The sequence below is a fragment of the Orycteropus afer genome, unplaced genomic scaffold (assembly GCF_000298275.1).
Source record: "Orycteropus afer afer isolate SDZICR_OR568_19922 unplaced genomic scaffold, OryAfe1.0 scaffold00199, whole genome shotgun sequence".
Taxonomy (NCBI): Eukaryota; Metazoa; Chordata; class Mammalia; order Tubulidentata; family Orycteropodidae; genus Orycteropus; species Orycteropus afer.
In genome coordinates, this window is record NW_006921786.1 from 405823 (window position 1) to 433605 (window position 27783).

The following is a 27783-nucleotide window of genomic DNA, read 5'->3' on the forward strand; positions in this document are numbered from 1 at the left end:
TCTGTGTTAATTGGTTTCCCTTTTCTTTGTTGAAGAGGGTCTGTGCAATCCTTCTGCCTAGTCCGCCATCTTGCCCCACCTCCTACATTCTATTGTTTTATAGAGTCTTCCTCTAGTCATGCCAACTCCTCTAATAGGGAGTGAGGCAACACGAAGCTTGTGGCCAACCACAGCTTCCAGACATTTTTCATGAATCATCTCATCTAGTTTGTCCACCCTGTATCTGCCCAAGACAGCACTTCTGCCCCAGAGCACTTGTCAAAACTGGGCTACCTGGGGAAGAAGGCAGACAGGGCCTGCATGGCGGGAGCCCCAGTGCCAGTCAGCAAGGAGAAGATATAGACACAAAGCTCGATCCAGAGGCTCTTTCATGCAGAGGCACTTGCCAGGCTAATACATGCCCAGGAAGAGGGAAAGGAAGTCTTCAGGATGGATTCTGTAGCTTCCAGATGTTGCCCTGCCACAGGCATAATAGACCACCATTATCTGTTCCCCTATTTCAGCCCAGCAGGGTGGGCAACCATTGGCTGAAGAACACCAGCAGCTTTGGCAACAGTCTTCATGTCTATATGTTGATGATGGTGATGGCAATGAGGAGGATAATGGAAGAGAGACAAAATATTGCAAGAGTTACTGTTCACTTGTTGTTGTTAGTTGCTGTTGAGTTGGTTCTAACTCATGGCGACCACACTCCCAACAGTACAAAGCGCTGCCTGGTCCTGCATCACCTTCATGATTACTGCTAGGCTCAAGTCCATTGTTGGCATCACTGTGTATTTTGAGTGCCTTCCAAACTAGGGAATTATCTTCCAGCAATATATCAGACAAATTCTGTGGCTGTTATTTTTGAGAGTAGATTGCCAGGCCTTTTTTCCTATTCTATCTTAGCCTGGAAGCTCTGCTGAAATCTATTTACCATGGGTGGCCCTGCTGGTATTTGAAATACTGGTAGCATAGCTTCCAGGATCATAGCAACATGCAAGCCACCACAGTACAACGAACAGATGGGTGGTGGACAGTTTACTTAGTGCTTATTTTTTGGGGGTAGGCAGGAGGCTGGGCATTTGACATACTTAAATCTCATCCAAACTTTGTAATCCCAGGAAGTTAAATGGCATCATCTCCTTTTTACAGATGATGAAATTGAGGCTTGCAGAAGGTAACTAATTCGTTCTGGGTCACCTGGCTAGTAAACAGAGGATTGGAAATTAGAACCCAAACCTACATAACTCTTTCCTCTATTTCCCTCCATCTCTCTACTTTGACTCCTGGGATAATATCTTGTTTCCTAGGTGTCCCTTGTATGGGAGCAAACAAACAAACAAAAAACTTATATCACTCAAAATCATAGAAAAGACCAGGTTTACTAGTCTGATAGAACCTGGTGAGTCCCCCAAGACTATGTCCCCTAGTTACCCTTCAGGTCTGGAATTGAACTCACTCTTGTGGCTTCTAGCCAAACAACAGACAGGCATATAGGGTGAATATTTACATCAGATAGATATACTCCTTAGAACGATCAATCATGGGCGAACAGAAGGGCAGTATTTGCACAGGGAGATAGCTCAGGGGACAGGAATGCATAGGAAGGAAGGACACAGGGAAGAGGTAACTACAGGGAGGAAGCAGGAACAGAGCTGTTACACTCTGGGGAATTTCAGTCAATGTTATGAAGCAAAATGTGTATAAACTGCTGCATGGAAAATTAATTTGCTCTATAAACTTTTACCCAGACCACAATTAAAAAAAAAAAAAAAAAAAAGACCTCTATCACCCACAAGCATTTATTCTGGGACAATCGGAAAAATGCAAGTAAGAAGGATAAAGAAGTATAATGAATACCACTTATACCCAGTCAAATGATGATATTAAAAAATGCAGATAATAACAAGTGTTAGTGAAGATATAGAAAAATTTGAACCCTTATGTAATGCTGTAATGTAAAATGGTACAGTATTTTGGAAAACAATCTGGTAGTTTCTCAAATTGCTAAGCATAGGGTTATCACATTGTTGTTGTTGTTAGGTGCCATAGAGTCAGCTCCGACTCACAGCAACCCTACGTACAACAGAACAAAACACTGCCTGGTCCTGTGCCATCCTCACAATCCTTGCTATGCTTGACCATACCATTCTGGCTACTGTGTCAATCCATCTCATTGAAGGCCTTCTCCTTTTTCTCTGACCCTCTACTTCACCAACCATGATATCCTTCTCCAGGGACTAGTCCCTTCTGACCAAATGACCAAAGTAGGTGAGATGAAGTCTGGCCATTGTCACTTCTAAGAAGCATTCCAGCTGTACTTCTAGGATAGATTTGTTCATTCTTTTGGCAGTCTGTGGTATTTTCAATATTCTTCTTCAATACTACAATTCAAAGGCATGAATTCTCAACCCAGCAATTATACTCCTAGGTATCCCCAAGAGAAATGCCAACACACACAAAAGAGTATACAAATGTCCACACACATAAAAATATACAAATGTTCACAGCAGTATTATTTATAATAGCTAAAAAGTAGAAACAACCCCAATGTTCATCAACTGATGAATAGATATACAAAATGTGGTAGGATCCATACAATGGAATATTATTTATCAATTTTAAAAAATGAAGTACTGATACATGCTACAGCATAGATTAACCTTAAGAACATCATGCTAAGTAAAAGACCACGACCTGTCTGTCAGTTTGTCATACTGTGGTGGCTTGTGTGTTGCTGTGATGCTGGAAGCTATGCCACCAGAATTTCAAATACAAGCTAGGTCACCCATGGTGAACAGGTTTCAATGCCGCTTCCAGACTAATAAGACAGAGTAGGACGAAAGGCCTGACAACCTACTTCCAAAGATCAGCCAATGAAAACAACAGACTAGTGGCTGATACGGTGCTGGAATTGAGGCCCTTACGTTGGAAGACACTCAAAATACACAGTGACCACAAAAATAAACTACTCAAGCATACCAATAACTGTGAAGAAGGCACAAGACTAGGCAACGTCTCCTTCTGTTGTACAAGGAGTTACCACAGATGACTCAATGGCAATTTACAGCAAATGAAAGAAGCCAGTTAAAAAAGACTATATACACGAAACCATTTAGATCAAATGTCCAGAATAGGCAAATCTATGGACATAAAAGGTAGATTAGTAGTTGCCTAAGGCTTAAGATGGAAGTCCTTTTAGGGATGATGAAAATATTCTAAAATTTACTGTGATGATGGGTGCATAAGTGTGAATACACTGAAAACCATTAAATTGTATATTTTAAGTGGTTTAATTATATGGTGAGATACATCTCAATAAAGCTGTTTTAAAACAAAGGGAGAGACTAAAGAAGCATAGCACGCAATATAGCCATATGTGATCCTCGAACAAATTCTAGACTGGGGAGAAAAATAGCTGTAAGAAACATGTTGGGGACAAGTGCAGAATCTGAACGTATATTACTTATTAGATGATATTACTTATTAGATGAGATTACTGAATCAAATTTTTCCTCGGTATGATAATGATACTGAGGTTTTGTCTTTCCCCTTAGTGATACTTTCCGAAGTAGAATTAAAACAGTATGTTAGGAATTTGTTTTAACATAATCTAGTGGGGGAGTCAGGGGTAGAAGATGGGAGTGTAAATGAAACAAGATTGCCTGAAAGCTGATAATTGTTAAAGCTAAATTATAGCTTCATGGATTCTCTCTACCATTATAAAGGTTTGCAAATGGCCATAATGAAAGTTTGTTGTTGTTGTTGATTGTTTGTCTTAATTATTTGCCTACATTTCAAGAAAGCTTGTCTCCTCTACTATTCTTATGCCTCTCTGGCCTGGTTTCTGACCTTGCCTGGTATTGGCTACGAGGATCAACCAAGGTGGTAACACATGGGAAGTGCACAGTCAACTGTAGAGGGTCATTTCTGTACAGGTTCATTTGCAGGTAATTCAGCAATTCCTGCTCCTCCTATGTTCTCAACCCATGAACTTGTCCTGCAAATAATCTTCTGGATCCTACACCCTTGGCAGCTGGCATCCAGTTTGAAACCCCTCAATGGCTTCCCACCACTATTAGGACAAAAAGCACTATTACAGGCCTGTGCAGACTTCTCCAGCCTCCTTTCCACCCTCCCTATACCTAGCAATTTAACAAGCCACAGCCACAATGGCCCTCTGGGTTTTTAAAAACACCAGTCTCCTCACTGCCTCTAGGTATTCATGTATATGCTGTTCCCTCTATCTGGAATGCTGTTCCCTAACCTATTTGTCAGGCAAAAATCTTGCTTATCCTTCTAGTCTTAGCTTAAGAAGTATCTCAAGGAGTCCTTTCCTGACATTTCCACCACCACCACACCACCATCACCCTAATCCTCCTAGTATACACTTCCTCTATCTCTTATCACTGCTGATATGAAATGAGCATTTATTTTTCTTCCATACAAGATACAAACCTCTTTCAAGGCAGGGACTATGTCTGTCTATGCCTCAATGCCTGGCAATGAAGTAGATGCTTAAGAGATATGTTGATTGAATGGGGGTGGATGGTGGGTAAACAAGTAAATGAGTTCTCAGCATCTCACCTCCTTTCTCTGCCTAAAATTCCATTCTCCAATGGCTACTGAAAGGAGCTCTGGTGGCTTAGTGGATAAGGCATTTGGTTGCTAATCAGGTGAGTGGTTCAAACCCACCAACTGCTCCACAGAAGGAAGATGGGGCAATATACTTTCATAAAGATTTACAGCCTTGGAAACCCAATGGGGGTTGTTATGAGTCAGAACTGACTCCATGGCAATGAGTTTGGTTTGGTTTAATGGCCTGTAGATTCCCAAAGTTTTGGGAACCATTCCCTGGAGAAGTATATCATGCTTGGTGAAGTGGAGGGTCAATGAAGAAGGAGAAGGCCCTAAACGAGATAGATAGATAGATACAGTGGCTGCAGCAATGGGTTCAAGTATAGCAAGGATCATGAGGCTGGCACAGGACCAGGCAGTGTTTTATTCTGCTGTGCACAGGATCACTATCAGTTGGAGATGACTCGATGGCACCTAACAACAACAACAAAGATTCCCAAATTCTTAGTCCCATCCCTCTTGCTCCTCCTGCATGCATTCAAAGATGGTCTTCCTGAGAAAGTTCAGAGGAAGCAAGAACAAGGCAGCCTCTTGCCAATCAAGGATCACAGAGGGGCCTGGGCACTTGTGAGCAGCCTCCCTTATTCTCCCCAGCACTTCTTCAGCGATCAGAAAGGGCTCACAGCCCCATAGTCCAGACAGGAGGGTGGGAGACAGGTTAGGACTTACTGATGCAAAGCCTAGCAAGAGGCTCAGCCTTTGAGCTCCATCTATCCTTTGCTCTTTTATCAACTGTCAATAAATTGACAGCAACTCACGGCACTCCATGTGTGCCAGAGTAAAGCTGAACTCCTCAGGGATTACAATGGCTGATTTTTCTTCCAAGTTGCCTCTGGGTGGACCTGAACCTTTTCAGTTAGCAACTGAGAGCATTAACCTCCCAATTGATAGGATCCAATGTATCCAGTAACCAGGCTGCCTGCTCCAGAGATGCAGGCATGAAAACCACCACTGCGTGGCACCACATCACCACCATCTACTCCCATCCAGGTCCCTCAGGATAGGGTGAGGAGAGGGTAGACACCCTCAGGAACCTTAGACTGTGCAGACTCCTAATCCTATTGATTAGGAGGTTGTCCCTGGTGGTTAACACCCTCAGCTACTACCAAAAAGTTGGAGGTTTGAGTTTGTCCATCTCTCAGTCCTCCCCACAACAGAGCAGTGGGACACACTCTTGGTTTCCATGAGGATTAGGCAAGGAAGTAAACATGAATGCCTTCCAAAATATCCTAATTTTCCTGATTAGTTTGCTCAAGGAGAGACAGGTAGCAGAAAGAGAACACAACAGGGTGATATAAGAGTTAGATTTTTCAGTCTGGGTTCTGCCACTGTGATTTGGACAAGCCACTTGACCAGCCACCACCCTTGCACCAAATCTCACATGGGTATGTGTTCATGTGCTCCCTCATTCATTCATTCATTCTTCATTTATTATTAATTCATAATTATTATTAATTATAATTGACACCTAGGATGGTGGGAGTAAACACCATACATGCTGAAGAGAGGTGTATATATACTTTGGGGACCATTATCACTACTTTCTATAAATACCAAAAGCAGCTCTGGTAGCATAGTTGTTAAAACATTCAGTTGCTAACCACAAGGTCAGTGGTTCTAACCCACCAGCTGTTCCACAGAACAAAGATAAGGCAGTTTGCTTCCATAAAGATTTATAGCCTTGGAAACCCTATGGGACAGTTCTACTTGGTCCTATAGGGTCACTACGAGTCAGAATTGGCTTGATGGCAGTGGGATTTATAAATACCAAATCTCTGTACCTCATTTAGATGCTCAGCCTTCTTGGAGAAGCATATCCAGAGGTCCACAAACTAGGATATAAAGTAGTAGCTGTTTTATCTAAAGGTTACCCTTTTAACATTCTACCTTACAGTTCTGGGATCTGGTAAGCAAATGCATGTGTGCCCCTCCACAGACTGCCTCATTTATTTCTGTTACTGTAATGGAAAAAAACCCAAAGGTTACTCTCCAAAAAGAAGAGCATTCAATTCCCTGTCCTTAGGCAGATGCTCCCTGCCATGCCCAAACGCCTTTCCAGACCTGGCCTTCCCTGCAGCTCAACATCACTACCACCTTCTAACTTTTTTTTTTTTCTTTTTTAAAATAATGCTCAATTGTATCTGTCTTCTACCAAAGTAAAATGTGCTCATTTTAGGACATTTAAGAAATATTGAAAAGCGTGAAGAAAACAAAAATTACTCATCACCTTCAACCAAGGATTCTCAACCTCAGCACTATTGCCATTTGGAGCAAGGTAATTCTTTGCTGTGTAAGATGTTTGGCAGTATCCCCAACCTCTTCCCATTAAATACCATAGTACAACCTCCTCCTCCTTCTCCCCCAGTTGTGTCTAACGTGTCTTCATATTTTGCCAAATGTCCTGGGGGGTAGCAAAATCACCCAATTTAGAATCACAGTTCTGGATGCAGATGTTGTGTTAGGTACCACGGAGTCAATCCAATTCATAGCAACCCCACGTAACAGAGCAGAACTTCCCCTTAGGGCTTTACAGGCTGTATTCTTTACAGGAGCAGATCACAGGTCTTTCTATGGTGGAGCCACTGGGTGAGTTAGAACTGCCAATCTTTCAATTAGCAGCTGTGCACTTAACCAATGTACCACAAGGGCTTCTTTGGATGCAGACAGACCTTCCCTAAATGTTTTGGGTTGTTTATATCCCCATCAGTTTTCTTTACATATATATTTCTCCTCCCCAAATAGGTTTTACAAGCTATTCAGCATGTGCTTTGTTTTGCCCACTCAATATTATGTTCTGACCATTTTCCCAAATCATTACATTTTCTCCAGAAGAACACTTTTTACTGGCCACATAATATCCTTGGAGGGATGGGTGTTCAGTACCATAATCCATTTTATCCACCCCTGTCATTGGACAATTAGGTTGTGGCCAATGTGCAGGGCTGGAAATGATGCTTTGGTGAACAGCTTTCCACATCAATCAGAATCCCCTAAATACATTCCAAGGACAGATGCTAGAAGAGAAATTCCTGGGTCAGAGGCTTATGGCATGTACTGTCCAATCAATTCCTGAGAAAGTTATACCAATACACAGGGTTTTTGTTGTTGTTGTTGTTTTGTTTTTTAATGGTAGCAACTTCATAGAATTTCTGGAAAAGAGAAAAGCACTAATTTCTATTCAGGTATGGAGAATGATTTTGAGAGGGGTTTCTAATATTCTTTCCAATGATACCAGAGTAATGCTAACTTTTTGTTTGTTAGCCAGCTTTTTATTTTTGTTAAACCACAACAGAACTTAGGCCAATGTCTTCAGAAAACACTCCAGAGTCAGGTGGCAAACAACTTTCACTTCAAGCGGATTGGCAGAAGCTGTGTTGAGAAGGCCACTGGGTGCTTGGCAGGAAACAAACAGGGCCAGGCTAGATTCTGGGTGGATGCCATGAGCATGGGGGGAAAAGCACACACACACAGGCTGAGAATCTATCAGCTGTGCCTAGATCCTCACTACTCACTGCCTGGTCCCCAGGCTAGCTGCATCAGCAAGCCCTGGGAGCTTGTTAGAAGCACTGAACCTCAGTGCCCCTGACCTCCTGAATCAGAACCTGTGCTTTTACCACTGGGCCAAGATTTGTAAGTCCCCTGAAGAGTCAGAAGCCCTGGTTTACAATGATGTCCAAATTCAAGTTCAGAACTGAACTTGAGTGCAATGTTCAGCATCCTAAGAGAATGACTCAATTATGGCTTCCTGAAAATGATAATCTTGCCTGCAATTAAAGCTGGGTGTCACAGTTTAGCCCATTGCATTGACAGCTCGAAAGGTTGTTCTTTCAATGAAGGCACACAGTACTCACAATATAAGTGGCTATTGCTAACATCAGCATCATCAATATCATCATCATCACCATCATCATCAACATCATCCCTGAGGCCTAGCACTTTGATTTCTGGAATGGGTTTGTGGAGTTTGGAAGCTCACTCAAGAGTATGTTCTTGTTAATTCATGGTTATATTAAAGAACTCCACTACTCAGTTTCTTAGACACAACTTAATGCAACCAGAAAAACCACTGGACTTGGCATCAAGGTCCAATCTGACCATTAAGTATTCATGTGAACTTTCCAAGTCAGTTAACCAGTCTGGCCTTCAGTTATCTCGTCCCTAACCTGGGAGCTCTGGTAGCATAGTGGCTAAGGCACTTGACTGCTAACCAGAAGGCTGGCGGTTCAAACCCACCAGCCACTCCTCGGAAGGAAGGTTGGGCAATCCTACTTCCGTAGTGATACTGCCTCGGAAACCCAAGGAGGGGTCGCTATGAGTCAGGGCTGACTTGACGGCACATAACAACAACAACAACAACAACCTGGGAGTGGTGCTAACACCTACCTCATGTAGTTGCACAAGTGGCAACTGAAATGATAGATGCAAAAGCAGTTTGGGACTCTTAAAACATATTCACATATCTTTCCATCCTGTGTTTCTGTCTCTAAGTTAGACTATCAAATGTGATAAAACATTTTACCAAATTCTACTCTGGGTAAAGTCTGAGCCAGGAGAGATGGCGTAGAGAAAAGGGAAATGGCCTGGCCCCTCCATACTCTTCATCAGTCAGTGGTGGGAAATCTACAGTCTTTCAGGAATCCAGATAGCAGTATAGAACCTCCTGCCTTCACAACAATTACAATCCCATCACCATCTCCCACCCATCCCAAGCCACCCTCAATTTCTAGATAACCAACAAACCATATTCACCCACTGAGGCTGGGGCAGAACTAGGCTGCCTTCATCTGGACTCTTGAGTGCCTTGGCTTTAATGAGGCCTCCCTGGGCCTACATAAATGGCCATCCTGCATCCCTGAACAGACTCCTTACCTGGGAATCACCAGTGGATTTTCGGACACTCATATGGGCAGTCTCTGAAGGGTGCGCTGGGGTCCCTGACGCATGGTATCCATTCACTGTAGGGATAGAGACACTGCTCAGATGTTTACCACTGAGATAAGACAAGTACTTCTGACCATCACTGCAATTACAGTCCCTTGTCCCATGTCACTACCTGGTTCTGAGAGGTCTTGCATGGCTAGGACCATCTATCAGATCTTAGTATTTGCAGAGCTGGAAATGGGTTGACTGTATCTTTCTAAACTCTAGCACCAATTATTACATTCCTGGCAAACTGGTTTTCTTCCTAAACTTGAGAACAAAAGGAATGTACTTAATCAGAGGTGAAGTCAATATAGCACAGGTGCTATGTCCCCAAATGCATCTTTGGTTGTAGTCATTGGTACTTGGCAAGGGTCCAATTTCTCTGTGTAGTCAGGTGGCCCCTCTACCATCTTCCTACAGTCCTCCCCAGCTCCCTTTGTGGAACATCTACACCCTCACAGCTGTGATGTGGGTATAATGGAAAGAGAATTCAAATGGCTGACATGAAATGTTGCTCTGCCAATTAACAGCCAGATGATTATGTGCAGATCATTTTTTGAGTTAGTTTGTTTAAAAAAAAAAAATCCAAGGCTCTAAATTCTACCCCTATGACTTTATGTCTCCCATGGGGCACACTACCACTCACCCGTCAATCTGTCAGACTGTGATGGCTTGTATTGCTGTGATGCTGGAAGGTACATTGGTACTTCAAATACCAGCAGGGTCACCCCTCATAGAAAAGTCTCAGCAGAGCTTCTAGACCAAAGCAGACTAGAAGAAAGGCCTGGTGATGTACTTCCAAAACCTAGCCAATACAAAGTCTATGGATCACAACAGAATGCTGTCCAATATAGTCCCAGAAGATAAGCCCTCTGGTTGGAAGACACTCAAAATATACTGTAGCCACATAATGGACCAGACAACATTTTATTCTATTGCACATGGGGTCACCATGAGTCATTAATAATAACAAAGGACACTCACTCATGCTCCTGTATGTGGTGATAAACTGTCTCTCCATGTTAAGAGAAAAGAGCCTTTACTGGTACCATTTGTGTGGCTACCTGACATCTGACATCACAAATTTATGCTGGGAACATGCAATCTGAGTTCCAGAATAGTGCTGCTCTCTTGCAGATACAGTAACCATAGTGTTGTTGTTACTTAGCTGCTGTCTCATGGTGACACTATGCAAGACAGAACAAAACACTGCCTCCTCTCACACCATCCTCATGATCGGTTCTACAGAAGAATGCTGATCAAAAGGGGGAAGAGGAAGAATATAATTGCAAATTCTCGTAGAATCCAGTCTTTCTGGAACATAGAGGTTGGATGAACCCTTGAAATTAGTGTTCCGAATTAATCTTTAAACCTCAAACCAGAAATACCACCTTAAAACAAAACAATAGTTTAGCTTAACTAATAAAAAATGTCTGCCTTGAGAATTATGCTCTTTTAAGATCTATCTATATGGGATCACACTGACAATAGCAGCTCAAAAGACTAGATCAGAACCTTAAGGGTTAGTGAGTTTATGATAATGCGGGAGGGACAACTCGGAAAAGGGGGGGTGAGAATGGCTGCACGCACATACCATGACAACAAAAAACTGGGGATTGAAACTAGCTAATAACTTGGGAAAGTATGAGGACAACCACAGGCTTGGTCCACACCCCATGCCCCGCAGCAGCTAGCCACATGCTGATAATTGCCACACCAGTAAGCCCTCCATCTTAAGAAGGTAAGCCAGGGTTCCAACGGCAGGGAGAACACAGAAGGGACCTTGGAGAATCTACTCATATCATTATAAACTATGCCAGGAAAGACATTGTTGTTGCTGTTATGTACCATCGAGTCGGATCCGACTCATAGCGACCCCTCCTTGGGTTTCCTAGGCAGTATCACTATGGAAGTAGATTGCCCCATCTTCCTTCCGAGGAGTGGCTGGTGAGTTTGAACCGCCAGACTTCTGGTTAGCAGTCAAGTACCTTAGGCACTATGCTACCAGAGCTCCCAAGATAAATACAACCCACAATGAAGGCATGATATTTGAGAAATTTTATTTATCAAGTTGCATAGTACAGAAATGGATAAAACACAAATGCTGGAAAATCTAAAGGCAATGGTAGAAAATCTTAGTACACTGATTATATAGTCTATGACTGATTGGACAGACAAAAGTAAGGATTTAGAGGATCTAGATAATCTAATTTAAAAGGTTGATTGAGCAAGATGTATTACATATTATACCCTACAAACAAAGATAATATCTTTTGCCAAGAAGTCATGAACATTAAAAAAAGAAGAAAAGAGGTTGGCCATATTTAAGCTACAAATAAACTGCAAAAGGCATAAATAACACAGGCCACTTTCTTCGACCAGAAAGCAATAAGAGTAGGTATGGATAATGAAAGAACAAGTAAAGAAGGTCCCCAAGCCCCCAACTGCCAAATACTTGGAAGTTCAAGAAAATGCCCTCTTAAATGATCTCAGGTCAAAGAGGAATTTAAAACTGTAATCAAACAATATTTAGAAAATAATTAGGAAGAACATATCAAAACAAATGGGATAAGGCCTGAATTATTCTTGGAGGAAAATCCATAGCCTTAATGATTTCATTATCAAACCTGAAAAAATAAAATTAAAGAGACTAAAATTTGATATAAGAATTTAGAAAAAACTATTTTAAAAGGTCAATAAAATAAACCTAAGGAAAACAGGAGAGAGGAATATAAATCTGGTGGTAGAAATTAATGAGTTAGGAAACAGAATAACATTGGTAACCCAGACCTGGTTCTGGTGTGTTTATGTACACATGTATGTGCACCTGCGTGTGTATAAGTATGGAGAAGCAGAGGTAGGAATCACAACAATAAAAAGGCAGATTATCCCGTCTAATTTGAGAGAATGTGTGATGACATAAATGCTTGGAATTAGGAATTAGAAAGAAAACATAAGCACAACAGAGTTTTTTTTTTTTTTAATGCAAGAGCACATGATTTATAACTCTATGGTTCTGAACACAAACACTTCCATGATATTCAAATTATCAAAATGGTTTCAAGGGATACACACACAGGAAAAAAAAAACCAAAATAGCTGTTGTCAAGTCAATCCTGATTGACTTCATGTGTGTTAGAGTATAACTATGCTCCACAGAGCTTTCAACGGCTGATTTTTTGGAAGACTATCACCAGGCCTTTCTTCTGAAATACCTCTGAGCGGACTGGAACCTTCAATCTTTTGATTAGCAGCCAAGCATGTTAACTGTTTATACCATCCTGGGTGCAAAAATTATCTTCCCCACAATGGCAATGGACCCAGATCGTTTTACAGGCAAATTTGTTCATACTTTCAAGAAAGAGATACCTAGACACAAACTATACCAGCGCATAGAAACATGTGGCAAGTTTCCTAGTTTATTTTACAAAGTCAACTTTACCCTAATACTAAAATCTAACAAACCAACCAACAAACACAACACAAAACTGAACCACCATTCAGTTTGACTATGAAAATGAAACACTTAAGTTCTTATCTGAGTAGACCTTCGCTTGGAATTAGTCACTATCTTTGATGATGCTGGGTCCCTATAAACCAAGAACTTTTCCCAGAGCCTTGGAATCCTTGGGTGATGCAAACTGTTGACACACTCAGCTGCTAACCAGAAAGATGAAGGTTCAAGCGCACCTAGAGGCACCTCTGAAGAAATACCTGGTGATCTATTTCCGAAAAACCAACCACTGAAAAGCCTACTGAGCACAGTTCTAGTCTGACACACGAGGCCTCCATGAGTTGGAGTCAATCAAATATCAACTAGTTTTTGAAGGCAAGAGACTGCCCTTCTGACCCTGACTTATTCTGTTCTGTCTCTTCCCTTCCCAGCTTTTCCCAGGCTCACAGCCGGCCACCACACTCACAGCAGCCAGGAAATATCTAATGCAGGAGCATTTTCTCCCTAATCCAATCCCTTGTTCTCACTCCAGTTCTGGTCTGTCAGCTGTTAGTTAATTACTGCTCATGTCAAAACAATTACTGAGAAAGAAAAAATCATTTTCCATTCAACCATTTCTCCCTACACAGCAGCTTCCTGACACCCAACTCCATCTTGCTGCATCTCATCCTAATACTCCCAGGCATATTCAGGAAAGCTCTCAGTGGAGTCATGGCTCCTAAGACCTTCGCAATGTCCATCTGTGAGCTTCTGTAATTGGCATCCCAGTCCTCTGGGTACCCAGTTGCCAAGGATTCACTGCAAAACAAATATGGCCAACCAGAAGCTGGAAGAGGCAAGGAAGTGTTCTGCTCTAGAGCCTCTGGGGTGTGCACAGCTCTGCTGACATCTTGATTGTGGCTGATTTCAGACTTCTGGCCTCTAGAACTGGGACAGAGTAAACTTGATTTAAGCCAAGCAAACAAATAAACAAACCAAACAACCCAAATTAGGCCAAAAGTGGGCATGTCTAAGAACTCAAGACTCCTGGGATAAAGATATAAAATAAAATTGGTCTCCGATCACTCATAACTATAAGAATATAATTCACTTTGAGGATAGTAAGAAAAATGTAAAAGGCCAGAGTTGGCTATTTTTAAGATAAGAAAAGGGAAGAAAATTTCTAAGTTCAAATATAAATATAAACACACATCTATACATCTCATTCCACTTTATGAGCAGTTAAAAGAGAGATAAACAGATACTAAGTAAAGAAAGGGTTGGAGAAACATATAATGGGAAAAGGGGCAAGGTATCTGGGTAGAAAGGAAGAGGTGGGGGTGGGAGCAGACAAAAAAGGTGACATTGCCATTTAACATCCTTTAAAACAACAACAACAAAAACCCTGTTTCAATGGAGTCTTTTCTAACTCATGGCAACCCCACGTATGTCAGAGTAGAGCTATACTCCACAGGGTTTCAGTGGCTGTGATCTTGCAGAAGCAGAGTTCCATGTCTTTCTCCCGAAATGTCTCTGGATAAACTGAAACCTCCAACTTTTTGGTTAGTAATCAAGGGCCGCACCAGGTATTCTTTGATCCCCTTGAAGTCTGGCCTATCTTCCTTCTCTCTGGGATAAATACAGTAACCTCCTTCCTCAAGGTTAAGCTTGGCCTAGGCCCTCATTCTTGACGTCCCTTCATCCTTCCTTCCCTCCATCAGTCCATCTATCCATCATGTATTAAACCTGGTAGAACATCATGTCTACCCAAGAAGCACTTTGTGAAGAACACTAATTCTGCAGAATGTTTATTAAGTTGTCAGGCGTGGGTCTTATAGTCCAAAGAGTTTGAGGAAAGCGCTCTTGTTACTTAGATTTTAATTGGCTTATTTACAGTAGGGCTTCTGTAAATAAAAGACTCTTTAAAATATGCTAATGTATGTATGCTGTGGACCTCAAACAAGGCAACAGTGTGCAGTTTTCCTAAACTTACAGGGACACAGAACCCGATTTTGGTAGTAAAGCAGATGACTGCAGAACACACTTTAGAAAACACAGCCGTGGCCAGAGGGAGGCCAGTTTTGAAGTTGAGCAAAGCAAGGCAAGCACCGGAGACAGCTTTATGCTCGGCAGTTTTAAGAGCACGACAGGATTCCTGCCTCCCTCACCTCCTACCACACCCTGGAAGGCTTGGAAGCTTGCTCTTCTATTACTGTCTTCCCCTCAGGTGTCTTCAGCACCTACCATGGTCTATTCAGGGAAAGTTTTTGTTTGTTTGTTTTTTCAGTTGCTGTTGTGTTGTTAGGTGCCATAGAGTCAGCTCCAACTCATAGTGATCCATGTACAATAGAACAAAACACTACCCGATCCTGAGCCATTCTCACAATTCTTGCTATGCTTGAGCCAACTGTCACAGCCGTTGCGTCAATCCACCTCCTTGAGGGTCTTCTCTTTTTTTTTCCCTGACCAAGCATAATATCCCTCTTCAGGGACAGATCCCTTTTGACAACATAACCAAAGTATGTGAGATGAAGCCTGTTTATTCTAGATTCTAAGGAACACTCTGGCTGTACTTTTTCCAGGACAGATTTGTTTGTTCTTTTTTTTTTTTAAATTGTGCTGTAGGTGCAAATTTACAGAGCAGAGTTTGTTTTACATTCAACATTTCGTGTACATTTGGTTTCACTCCCCAATTACCATCCCCAACCCTAACCCAGTCTCCTCCCCTCCCTGCCCAGTAACACACACACACCCTCCCTGTGCCCCTCATAGCTATGCACTCCTGTGTGTCTTGCATTTCCTCTGTTCAAATGTTGCCCCTCTGGGGAACATTTTTACATTAATAGCTGTTCATTAAATTTCTGTTCTGGAAGTTTCTGTTTGGCCACTTTCTGTTTACTGACTTCCTAGTTGTCTAAGGTATAAACCGTGTTCCCAAAGATGGTGTGTTAAGTCTTTTTTTCCATATGATTGGAAACCTGTGGCTATTCTCCACAGGTTCCTCCTATTCTTAGGTAGGAACTCAGCTGACAAGAACAAAGTTTCTAATGAACAAGCAAGTCCTCTTCTAACAGGGGGTGTCATGGCCTTCCCTGAAGTCAGGGGTGAGGTCAAGGTTAGGGTTGTGACAGTTGCTCAGGCCTAACAACCTCCTAATCCTGTTTGGTAGAGGTGCTCTCTTTGTTGCTATATAGGAGAGGACTTCCTGATCTGGAGAAGATGATGAGGGTTAGGGTGAGGGTGAGGTCCTGGCTTCCTTTTGGTGGTGGTGGTGGTGGTGGTGGTGGTGGTGGTGGTAGTGGAGTGCTCTGCACAGGGGAATCGTAATAGTCTGCCTGTGCAAATTCTTGCTGATTCCTCAAGTTCAAAGGCAGGTCCTCCTTGGTTTGCAGCCTCTGCAACAGAACTCACTCACTCCCCTTTTATCTGGGCACCCTGGCCTTTCTATGTCTTTCCTGGGGCTGCTGGTGGTTCTTTTCTTAACTCTCAGTGGCCTCTAGCCTCAAGGCTGGGCAAAGCTTGAACTTGAACTCAGGTTTCCTGACCTACCCAGGACAACTTCAATAAAAGACTGTTTTTCTCCATCTGACAAACACAAATACAAGTTCAGTGCACATACCAGGCTCAGAATGTCAGAAAGGATTCACTCTCTATACACTGGCTGATATGGTAAGCCGTGAAACCAAGAAACCAAACCCAGTCCCATGAAGTCAGTTCCAACTCATAGCAACTCCCACTGAGTTTTCCAAGTGTGTAGATCTTTATGGAAGTAGATGGCCTCATCTTCCTCCCCTAGAGCAGCTGTTATGTTTGAACCATCAACCTTCTGGTTAGCAGCCAAATGCCTTAGCTACTATGCCACCAGAGCTCCTTATGGTAAGTCATTAGCCACTTAAATATTTATGTTGTTGTTGTTTGCCGTCAAGTCGGACCCGACTCATAGCGACCCCTCCTTGGGTTTCCGAGGCAGTCTCACTATGGAAGTAGATTGCCCCATCTTCCTTCCGAGGAGTGGCTGGTGGGTTTGAACTGCCAGCCTTCTGGTTAGCAGTCAAGTGACTTAGGCACTACGCTACCAGAGCCCTAAATATTTATGTAATATAAATTAATTGAACTTGAATAAAATCTAAATGCAATAGCATCCAAGATTGAATCCTAGAACAGAAAAAAAGGACATCAGTGGAAAAACTGTTAAGATCTGAATAAAGTCTAAAGTTAGTTAACAGAAGTACACAATGTTAACTACTTTAGTTTTGACAAATGTGCTATGCTTACATAAGACACTGACATTAGGGGAAACTGGGTACAGTATCTAGGAGGTGCAAATGCTTAACATGATATGCTGCCAACCAAAAGGCTGGAAGTTCCAGGCCACCCAGAGTTCCCTGGGGAGAAAGGCCGAAGGTTCTGCTTTTGAAACCACACACTGAAAACTATGTGAAGCACAGATTTACTCTGACACACATGGATTAACCATGAAGCAGAATTGATTTGACAGCAAATTGATGGGTTTTTTTTGTTGTTGTTGTTTATTTTGGATGAAATGTATAAAGGAACTCTATATTTATCTTTGCAACTTTTCTGTAAATCCAAAATTATTCTGAAGTATAAAGGTTATTTGAATAAACTAAAAATTTACTTCCTCAGTTGTACTAGCCACATTTCAAGTACTCAATAGTCACATGTGATTGTTGTTGTTGTTAGGTGCTGTTGAGTTGAATGAAATACTGCCTGGTCCTGCACCATCAATCTTTGCTTTAAGGCCATCATCACAGGCACTGGGTCAACCCATCTCGGTGATGGTCTACCTCTTTTTTGCTGACTTCTATTTAAAAGCATGGTATCCTTCTCCAGGGATTGGTTCCATCTGACATGATTGAAGTATGAGAGGCAAAACCTGTACATTCTTGATCCTAAGGAGCATTCTAATGGCTGTACTTCCTCCCAGACAAATTTGTTCCTTCTTCTAGAAGTCCATGGGTACATTCAATATTCTTCACCAACACCACAATTCAAATGCATTAATTCTTCTTCAGTCTTCCTTATTCATCGTCCAGCTCTCACATGCATCTGAGGCCATTGAAAATATCATAGCTTGAGTCTGGCATACCTTAGTCTTCAAAATGACTTCTTTGCTCTTTAATACTTTAAAGAAGTCTTTTGCAGCAGATGTGCCCAGAGCAATGTGCTATTTGATCTGACTGCTGCTTCCATGGGTGGTGATTGCGGATCCAAGTAAAATGAAATCCTTGACAATGCCAAACCTTTCTCCATTTATCCTGTTGGTCCAGTTGTGAAGAGTCTTGCTTTCTTTATATTGAGGTATAATCCATACTGAAGGCTGTAATCTTTAATCTTTATCAATAAGTGCTTCAAGTCTTCACTTTCATGTCATCTGCATATCACAGGTTGTTGAAAAGTCTTCCTCAAATCGTGATGCCATGTTCTTCTTCATATAGTCCAGCTTTTTTATTTGCTCAGCATACAAATTGAGTAAGTATGATGAAAGGAGACAACATTAATATACAGCTTTCCTAATTTTAAACCATGCAGTTATTCCCTTATTCTGTTTAACAACTATCTTTTGATCTATGTACAGGTTCCTCATGAGCTCAATTAAATGTTGTAGAATTCCCATTCTTTGCAATGTTATCCATAATCTGTTATGATCCACACAGTCAAATGTCTTTGGATAGTCAATAAAACACAGGTAAACATCTTTCTGGTACTCTTTGCTTTCATCCAATCCATCTGACATCACAATGACATTCCTCATTCCATGCCCTCTTCTGAGTCTGACTTCAATTTCTGAAAGTTCCCTGTCAATCTACTGCTGCCACCATTTTTGAATTATCTTCAGAAAAATTTTACTTGTGTGTGATATTAATGATATTGTTTGATAATTTCTGTGTTCTGCTGGATCACCTTTCTTTGGAATGGGCATACATATGGTTCTCTTCCAGTCAGTTGGCCAGAGAGCTGTTTCTGAAATTTTTTAACATAAATGAGAATGCCTCCAGCATTGCATCTGTTTGTTGAAATACCTCAATGGGTATTCTGTCAATTCTCAGATACTCAGATACTGCCTTTTTGCCAATTCCTTCAGTGCAGCTTGGACTTCTTCCTTCAAAACCACCAGTTTTGATTATATGCTACCTCCTGAAATGGTTGAAAGTCAATCAATTCTTTTTAGTATAGTGATTCTGTGCATTCCTTCCACCTTCATTTGACTTTTCTATTTTGCCCATAGAAGCTTTGAATATTGCAACTTGAGGCTGGATGTTTTTCTTTAGTACTTTCAGCTCGAGAAATGCCGAACACGTTTTTCCCCTTCGATTTTCTAACTCCAGGTCTTTGCACATTTCATTATAATACTTTACTTTGTCTTCCTAAGTCGCCCTTTGAAATCTTCTGTTCAGCTCTTTTATTTAATTATTTCATCTATTCGCTTTAGCTACTCTCCAATCAAGATCAAGTTTCAGAATCTCTTTGGAGGTCCATTTTGATCTTTTCTTCCTTTCTTGTCTTTTTAATGACCTTTTGCTTTCTTCATGTATGATATCTTTGCTGTCATTCCACAACTTGTTTGGACGTCAATCACTGATGTTCAGTGTGTCTATTCTTGAGATGGTCTGTAAATTCAGATGGGATATACTTGAGGTTGTGTTATGGCTTTTGTGGATTTAATTTTCCTCAGCTGCCACTTAAACTTGCATCTGGACAACTGATGGTCTGTTACACAGTCGGCTCCTGGCCTTGTTCTAACTGATTATATTGGGCTTATCCATTGTCTCTTTCCACACATGCAATTTGATTCTTGTGCATTCCATCTGGTGAGGGCCACATGTATAGCCACCATTTGTGTTGCTGAAAAAGTTATTTGCAATGAATAAATCATTAGTCTTGCAAAATTCTATCATGTGATCTCCAGAGTCATATGTATCACCAAGGCCGTATTTTCCAACTACCAATGTTTCTTCGTTTCCAACTTGCACATTCCAATCACCAGTAATTATCAACACATCTTGACTGTGTGTTTTATCAACTTCATACTGCAGAAATTACTAAATAATCTTCAATTTGTTCATCTTTTGTTGGTATGTAAATTTGGATAATAGTCACATTAACTGGTCTTCCTTGTAGTCATATGGACAATACCCTGTCACTGTACTTCAGGATAGATCTTGAAATGTTCTTTTTGTGATGCATGCAATGTCATTCCTCTTCAATTTGCCATTTCTGGTATAACAGACCATCTGATTGTCCGATTCAAAAAAGGCCAATACCAGTCCATTCCAGCTCACTAATGCCTAGCATATCAATCTTTATGCATTCCATTTCATTTCTGACAACTTCCAATTTTTCTAGATTTATACTGTGTACATTCCATGTTCCAATTATTAATGGATATTTGTAGCTGTTTCTTCTCATTTTGAGTTGTGCACCATCAACAAATGGAGGTCCTGAAAGCTTTACTCCATCCCCGTCATTAAAGTTGACTAGTGCCTAAGGCATTTGACTGCTAACCAGAAGGCTGGCAGCTCAAACCCACCAGCCATTCCTCAGAAGGAAGGTTGGGCAATCATGTTCCGTGATACCACCTCAGAAATCCAAGGAGGGGTCGCTATGAGTTGGATTCAACTCAACAGCAATGAGTTTGGTTTGGTTTGGTTTTCTGCTTTGAGGAGGCAGCTCTTCCCCACTTGCAAAAGGGGCAAGGAGGTGGCATCTTCTGACCTCCTCTTACTCCACATGAGGAGGACAGAATCAGCAGCCCAAGGCCTATGCCTGCAAGGCTAGATATGCTGCCTCCCTCCAATCCTCTTACTAACCACAGAACTCACAGATTATGGGGTTTATTAGGAAAGCAACAGGCTACAATTCAGTTTCAGGAATATAGTCAGTCTCTAACAGTCAGTCATTTTACTCAGCAGCCAGTAGTCTCTCTCAGTAGTATGTCCCTCTCTCTCTCAGCAGTGCATGTCTCTCATGTCTTTCTCACAGCAGTGCATATCTCTCACATCTCTCTCTCAGCAGCATGTGTCACTTGTGTCTCTCAGCAATGTGTGTCTCTCACATCTCTCAGCAGCATGTGTCTCTCATGTCTCTCTCAGCAGCATGAGTCTCTCACGTCTCTCTCAGAAAGTGTGTCTCTCAGCCTGCAGTGAGAGATTCTTTTTCACCTCTAGGAGGGCTCCTTTTTAGCCTGGCAGAATGGCCAAACTAACCAATCCCAACATCAAAATTCTAAGGAGAGAGAGAGTGAACTTCCCAGAAGATTGCATCATGCTGGTTAACAGAAATACACCAGGTGGATATCTTTAACAATCAGCTACTCAGATGCTCACAGCAAAGTGAGAGTTACAAAGATTATGGCCAGAAAAGCCATACCAGGTAATTTACCACACTGCACCAGTCATATTTTGAGTTCCTTTTAACCTGAAGAGCTTATCTTCCAGCACTGTATCAGACAATGTTTCCCTTCTATATATAAGGTATTCAGGGGCCAATATTTTTAGTAGACCTAGCCACATCCTTCTTCCTAGTCTGTTTTAGTCTAGAAGCTCTACTGAAATCTATCCAGCATGGGGGACCCTGCTGGTATATGACATACTGGTAGCATAGCTTCCAACATCACAACAACATGCAAGTCACCACAGCACAACAAACTGACAGATGGGTAATGGCATATGTGTTTAGTTGACTACCATATTGGACAGTGCATAGACAGAACATTTCCATTATAACAGAAAGTTCTACTGTGCAACACTGCTTTATATTGTCATTCATTCTCCCTAGTGACCCACAAATGAAACTTTCATAACCTCATTTTTCACTCACATTTTCTTTCCTTCTGTCTGTTACTATTTTCCTCTATATAAATTATTACTTCCACACTGCATATTAAACAAGCCAAGAGAGGATTTTTAATATTTGCAGCAATTACTCAATAGTGCCTTAGATTGTTTTTGGTTTAAAATTTGCTTCTTATTTATGTGGACCTCACCCAGAAGGCCAGGCATTAAATACCTCTAGTAAAACAACTAAATAAACCCAGTTCTTGTATTTCTGGTGACATTAAAGGAAGCAATATAGGAAAAAGGAAAAGCCTCCAGTCCAGGGTTGACTCATTGTAAGTTGGATTCAAAGAGTAGAATCTAATTTTGGGGGGAGAGTACACGTGTGGGGGGTCCCTGGGTATGATTCCAGATCTTTCTCCCCAGCTGGTAACCTGTTCTTATCTGTACCCACCAAACCTGTGTTAAGAAGAACCAATCAGTACTGTTCACAGGTGTCCCTTCATACCCCTTCCATAAGTTCACAAAGGTTCAACACTAAAGTAAGACTGATCCCCACGGCTTCCTTTATTGCTTTGTCTCCATGAAGTATAGGCTGGTTTGACCAGGTTAATCTGTGGTTCCTGCTGATATTCTCCCTGACCTGTTTTTCCATGTTCTTCTTCAGGAGTGATTATGTGTGATGTCTGTGGTCAGCAGATGTGGCTGACTAAGGCCTAGGAATTTTTTCCTAATTGTATACTCAAAAGCACTGAAAGAAGAAACATAAATACTTGTACACCAATGTTCACTGCAACACTATTCACAATAGCCAAAAGGTGGAAACCGTCTAAATGGCCAAGATGAATGGATAAGCAAAATACAATACATACATACAATGAAATATTGCTCAGTCCAATATAAAGAAATGAAGTCTTGGTACTTGCTACAACATGGATGAACGCTGAAAACTTCATACTGAGTGAAATTAATCAGTAACACAAGGACAAATATTATTATGGTTCCACTTACACAAAATATATAGAACAGGTAAACAGATATAGACCAAAGTTTACTTATGGGCAGATGGGAGACAGAAAGGAAGATGTGGTAATGTAGGGACACTGATCTACTGTTAAGTGTTATGGAAAAATTTGGACATGGGTAACACTGATGGTTGAACAACATGATGAACATGATTAATGTCACTGAATAGAATATGTAAAAAAAAAAGTTAAAATGGCAAATGTTTTCTTACATATATATGAGCATAACAGCCTTCAGTGAGTTCTGTGAGTCCTTCTAGAGAATTAGCAAAACTCAGGGTGGTCTGGGGAACCCATGAAATTGCAATTAGTATCAGAAATGAGGGTGGTTGTTATGGATTAAATATTGTCTGCCAAGAAGATATGTTGAGGTTCTAACTCCTTGTACCTGTGAAGGTGACTTTCTTTGTAAATAGGGTCTTGGAGGATGTTATCAATTAAATTAACATGAGGTCACACTTGAGTAGGGTGGGTTCTAATTAAATATGAGTGGTATCCTTATAAAAGAGAACAGTCATAGTTACAGAGACACAGAGAGAAGTCTACCAATGACACTGCAGCTGTTAGCCAAGAAATGCGTAGAACTACCAGATGTTGGGAGAGACAAGAAAGGTTGTTCTCCTAGAGCCTTCCAAGAGAGCATGGTCCTGCCAACATCCTGCATCAAGACTCCTAGGCTCCAGAACAGTGAGAAAATAAACTTCTGTTTGTACACGCTTCCTAATCTTGTCTTTTGTTACAGCAGCCCTAGGAAACAAACAGAGGGATCTTGTGGACTGCTAATTCTGCTGTTGATGTGAGGTGTGAAGGTGGTCTTATTTCCTAACTTCACACCTGGTACCTAGCATCTTGGCCTTTCTAGTGAAGGTGGATGTGTGGCTCCTCCCAGGTGCCCCACAGTGGTGAGGAGACAGTACCTGTTGGAGGCAGAGAACTCCTCTGAGGGCCAGGACTTGCTGGAATCCCAGAAGAGCTGCCAGGACGCTCCCAGGTGGTCTCTAGTCAAAGAAAAAAAGATGAAGCAGCTTTGAGAATTTCATCAGGTGCAACTTCAGAGTGTTACAGGGTAGAATTAGATGGCCAGAACTTGGCATGTCATCTCCATGCTGAACTCCAGCCAGAAAAAAAAAAAAACCCTTTTTCCTTCCACCATCCATCTCCCTCCCTATGGGAGGACAGAGTGTCTCTTGCTGGTGGTCCTTCTCCATGCAGCTGGGGCCAGAAGGAGATGGATTTCCAGCTAAGATCCTCTGAGACATGCTCTGTCCTCAGTGCCATTTCCCTTCCCCCTAAACTGCAGAGGCTGTCAACTCATCACCCTTCACTTCATTTCTTAGACCTACAAATATTAGCTAGCCCTGACACTCCAACTGCCTATTGGGCATCCCTCAAACTCTCCTGTCACCTGAAACCTCAAAGCTCTGTAAAACGAGAGTGGTTTCCAAGTCCTTCCTGGTCCTACAAATCTACATCTTGCTGAATTAGAACAAATGACCCCTGCTGCATAGAGCCCCTCTCCCTCCCCAAACACCCAGCTACACAGTCCAGTTTAAAACAAAGCTAGTACTGCAGCTTAGTATTATGCCCAAAACACTACTTTACCTATTTCATTGCCATGAGCATAAACTAATAAATTTTTTAATCGTAGAAGTTAATACTTTCTCATGATACACAATTTGATAATTTAGAAAAACACTTCTCAGAAGAAAATTAGTATCACCTATAATCCCACTGCCTGGGAAACCCAAGGAGGGGTTGCTATGAGTCGGGTCTGACTCCAAGGCACATAACAACAACAACAACAGCATAATCCCACCAGGAGTCATTGGGTAGTACAAACATTTAAGTGTTCAACTATTAGTTGAAAGGTTGGCAGTCTGAACATACCCAGAGGCACCTCAGAAGACAGGCCCAGTGATCTGCTTCTGAAAGGTCACAGCCCTGAAAATCTCATGGACTGCAGTTCTACTTTGCATACATGGGATCACCATGAGTCAATGGCGCTGAACAACATTACCCCACCAAGACACTGCCAAGCACTCAGGGATACAAAGGCAGAGTTTAAGACACTTACTTAGCAGAAGCAGATCTGGTGGTGCAGTTATTAAGGCATTTGGCTACTAACCAAAAGGTCAGCTATTTGAACGCAAGAGGCCCTCCATAGGAGAAAGATGAGGCAATCTGCTTCTATAAAGATTTATAGCCTTGGAAACCCTGTGGGGCAGTTATATACTCTGATGGCGTAGCGCCTAAGGCATGTGATTGCTAACCAGAAGGCTGGTGGTTCAAATCCACCAGCCACTCCTTGGATGGAAGACTGGGCAATCTACTTCTATACAGATATCGCCTCAGAAACCCAAGGAGGGGTCACTATGAGTCAGAATTGACTCGATGGCCTTAAGTTTGTTTTTTTTTTGGTTATAGGGTCACTGTGAGTCAGAATCAACTCAATGGCAGTGGGTTTAGTTTTGGCTGGTTTATTACTTAGCAGAGAAGCTACTGATTCCCCTAACACTCTTCTCTTCTCCCATCTTTGAGCCCTTTAGTGAATGGAAACTACAAGCAACATAGTCTCAGGAAACTAATGGAATGTGCCCAAGAACAGAAAGAAGGAGTGCAGCTGCCACTGTGAGTCCCAGTCACCTCCCCACTGGGAATTCCAATTACAGCGTAGAAGGCCATAATGGCATCAAGTAGCTCAGGGTCTGCTGAAGAAGATTGTGAAACCATAAGTACATGCTGGCTTGCAGTCAGAGTCCTGCTCTTCATGCTGGGTTCTTTTTATTTTATCCTGATTTGGGTGAAAGTTTACAGAGCAAATTCATTTTCCACACAGCAGTTCATACACATTTTGTTTCATGACATTAACTGCCATTCATTCCCCACAATGTAACAGGTCTCTTCCCACTTCTTCCCTCTTAACTTCTTAACCTGTGTCCTTCCCTTCCATGCAGTCCCACCCTGCCTCCACCTCCCAGCTATCTCCCTGTGCAAACACTGCCCTTCTGCTCTCCCATGACTGATCTCTCTAAGGAGTGTATCTACCTAGAAGCCACAGGACTGAGTTCAGTTCCAGACCTGAAGGGTAACTAGGGGCCATAGTCCTGGGGGTCTCACCAGGCTCTATCAGACCAGCAAATTTGGTTAGGTTTTTTTTTTCTTTTTTTTTTTTTTTTTTCATGATTTTGAGTTTTGTTGTTCCCCGACTCTATCCAGGATCTCCTGCCATTGATCCCTTTCTGAGTGATTGACAGCGGTAGCCATGTACCATCTAGTTCTTCTGGTCCTACGGTCACACAGGCTGAGGATCACATGGTCTACTAGTCCCTTGGATTAATTGTTTCTGTAAGTCTTTGGTTTTTTTTCATTCTTCTTTGCTCTGGACAAGGAGAGACCCATCACTGCATCTAGATGGTTGCTTGCAAGCTTTTAAGACCCTAGTCGCTACTTACCAGAACAGGAATTAGAACAATGTTTTTGTATAGTATGTTATGCCAACTGAGCTTGATGTCCCCTGTGACTGTGGTCCTGAACCTACAGGTCCAACTACTCACTCCCTCAGCGTAGCTGGCTGTGGCCAAGAAGCCACCACAACCTTGCCCCTTGTCAGCTCTACTATATATCCGGACATTCTTATAGAACATACAAATATTCACACTGGGTTCTGACACAAAGTCCCCTTCCTTGTACTCACTGGCCTGGGTCACTCACAGTCCTCTCCCCCAGACAGCGCAATCCTTTGTTTCCATAGCACCATCCTTCAACTCCAACACCCAACTGGGCTCCATCAAGGACAATGTAACAGCCTGAAGGTTTCAGCCCAGCTCATCTTTAAGTTTTGGCCAGGTCTCACTCATCTAAAAATATAGCTATGAGCCTGGAACAGGCATGAAGCTATCCTAGTGCGGGTGGACATCTGGAGAGAGCTGCTGGGCTCTGGCTGGGTGACCTCACTAGCAGCGGATGTATCACCCCAGATGACCATACCACCCACAGGGAGGAAGCCATTTCCAAGTCTTTTCCAATAGAAAACACCAATGTATTTATAGCACATCAGGCTGGAGCTCCTGGGCCCAGCTGAAGAAAGAGTGAAGTGGCAGTTCAGGACACAAGGGACCCTGGATTGAGGTCTCTGTGCATTCTCTGAGGTCCCATCCCTATGGCCTTAGGTTATACCAGGTGACCACTCAGAACTACTAACAGAACCACTGCCATCCAAGGCCAGAACCCTGCCTTGGAGGCAGTGTGAGGTCAGAGTGGAAGGAGTGAGACTTGCTCCCCAGTGAGCTACCTTCCTCTCAATTCAATTTACCCGAAACACATTTTTTCCTAATGGCAACTATAATTCAATTTGGACCTCTTCTGCTGAAACTAGGGAAGCCAAACGCACACAAATGAACTGACTGTGGATGAACTGGCCCAAGGGAGGTGGCTGCTCTAGCCATCGATGCTACAAGCCAGAAATTTTAATTTCCTAATCTGTGAATTACAGTGGTTGCGGCAGGTAGAATAAAACTCTTAAAGGGAGAGTAACTTTGAAAGCTATATAATCTGGGTATCAAAGTACAGATATCCCTTTAAAAATAAAGATAAATAAAATAGTAATAAATAAAAACAGTAAAGTAGGCAGGATTTGGGAGCTTTGGTGACTTAGTGCCTAAAGCATTTGACTGCTAACCAGAATGCTGGTGGTTCAAACCCACCAGCCACTCCCCAGAAGGAAGGTTGGGCAATCTATTTCTGTGGTGATACCGCCTCGATACTGTCTCAATATAAAGAAAACAAAAATCCTCACAACTGGACCAATGAGCAGCATCACAATAAATGGAGAGAAGATTGAGGTTGTCAAAGAATACACGTTACTTGGTTCTATAATCGATGCCAATGGAAGCAGCAGTCAGGACATTAGACAATGTGCAGCATTGGGAAAGTCAACCGCAAAGGAACTCTGTCAAGTGCTAAGTCCTCCTTGAGGATTAAGGTG

General features: G+C 42.0%; 1 protein-coding gene across 1 annotated transcript in view; it reads right to left on the reverse strand.

The window, feature by feature from the left end:
- The window catches only part of GAS7 (growth arrest specific 7), a 394162-nt gene that overhangs the window by 58831 nt on the left and 307548 nt on the right, over window positions 1–27783 (reverse strand). The window contains exons 3-4 of the mRNA XM_007948030.2: window positions 23717–23797; window positions 9490–9575 (exon numbers count right to left, since the gene is read on the reverse strand). Coding sequence (XP_007946221.1) covers window positions 9490–9575; window positions 23717–23797 — 167 coding nt within the window. The remainder of the gene's footprint in view (window positions 1–9489; window positions 9576–23716; window positions 23798–27783) is intronic.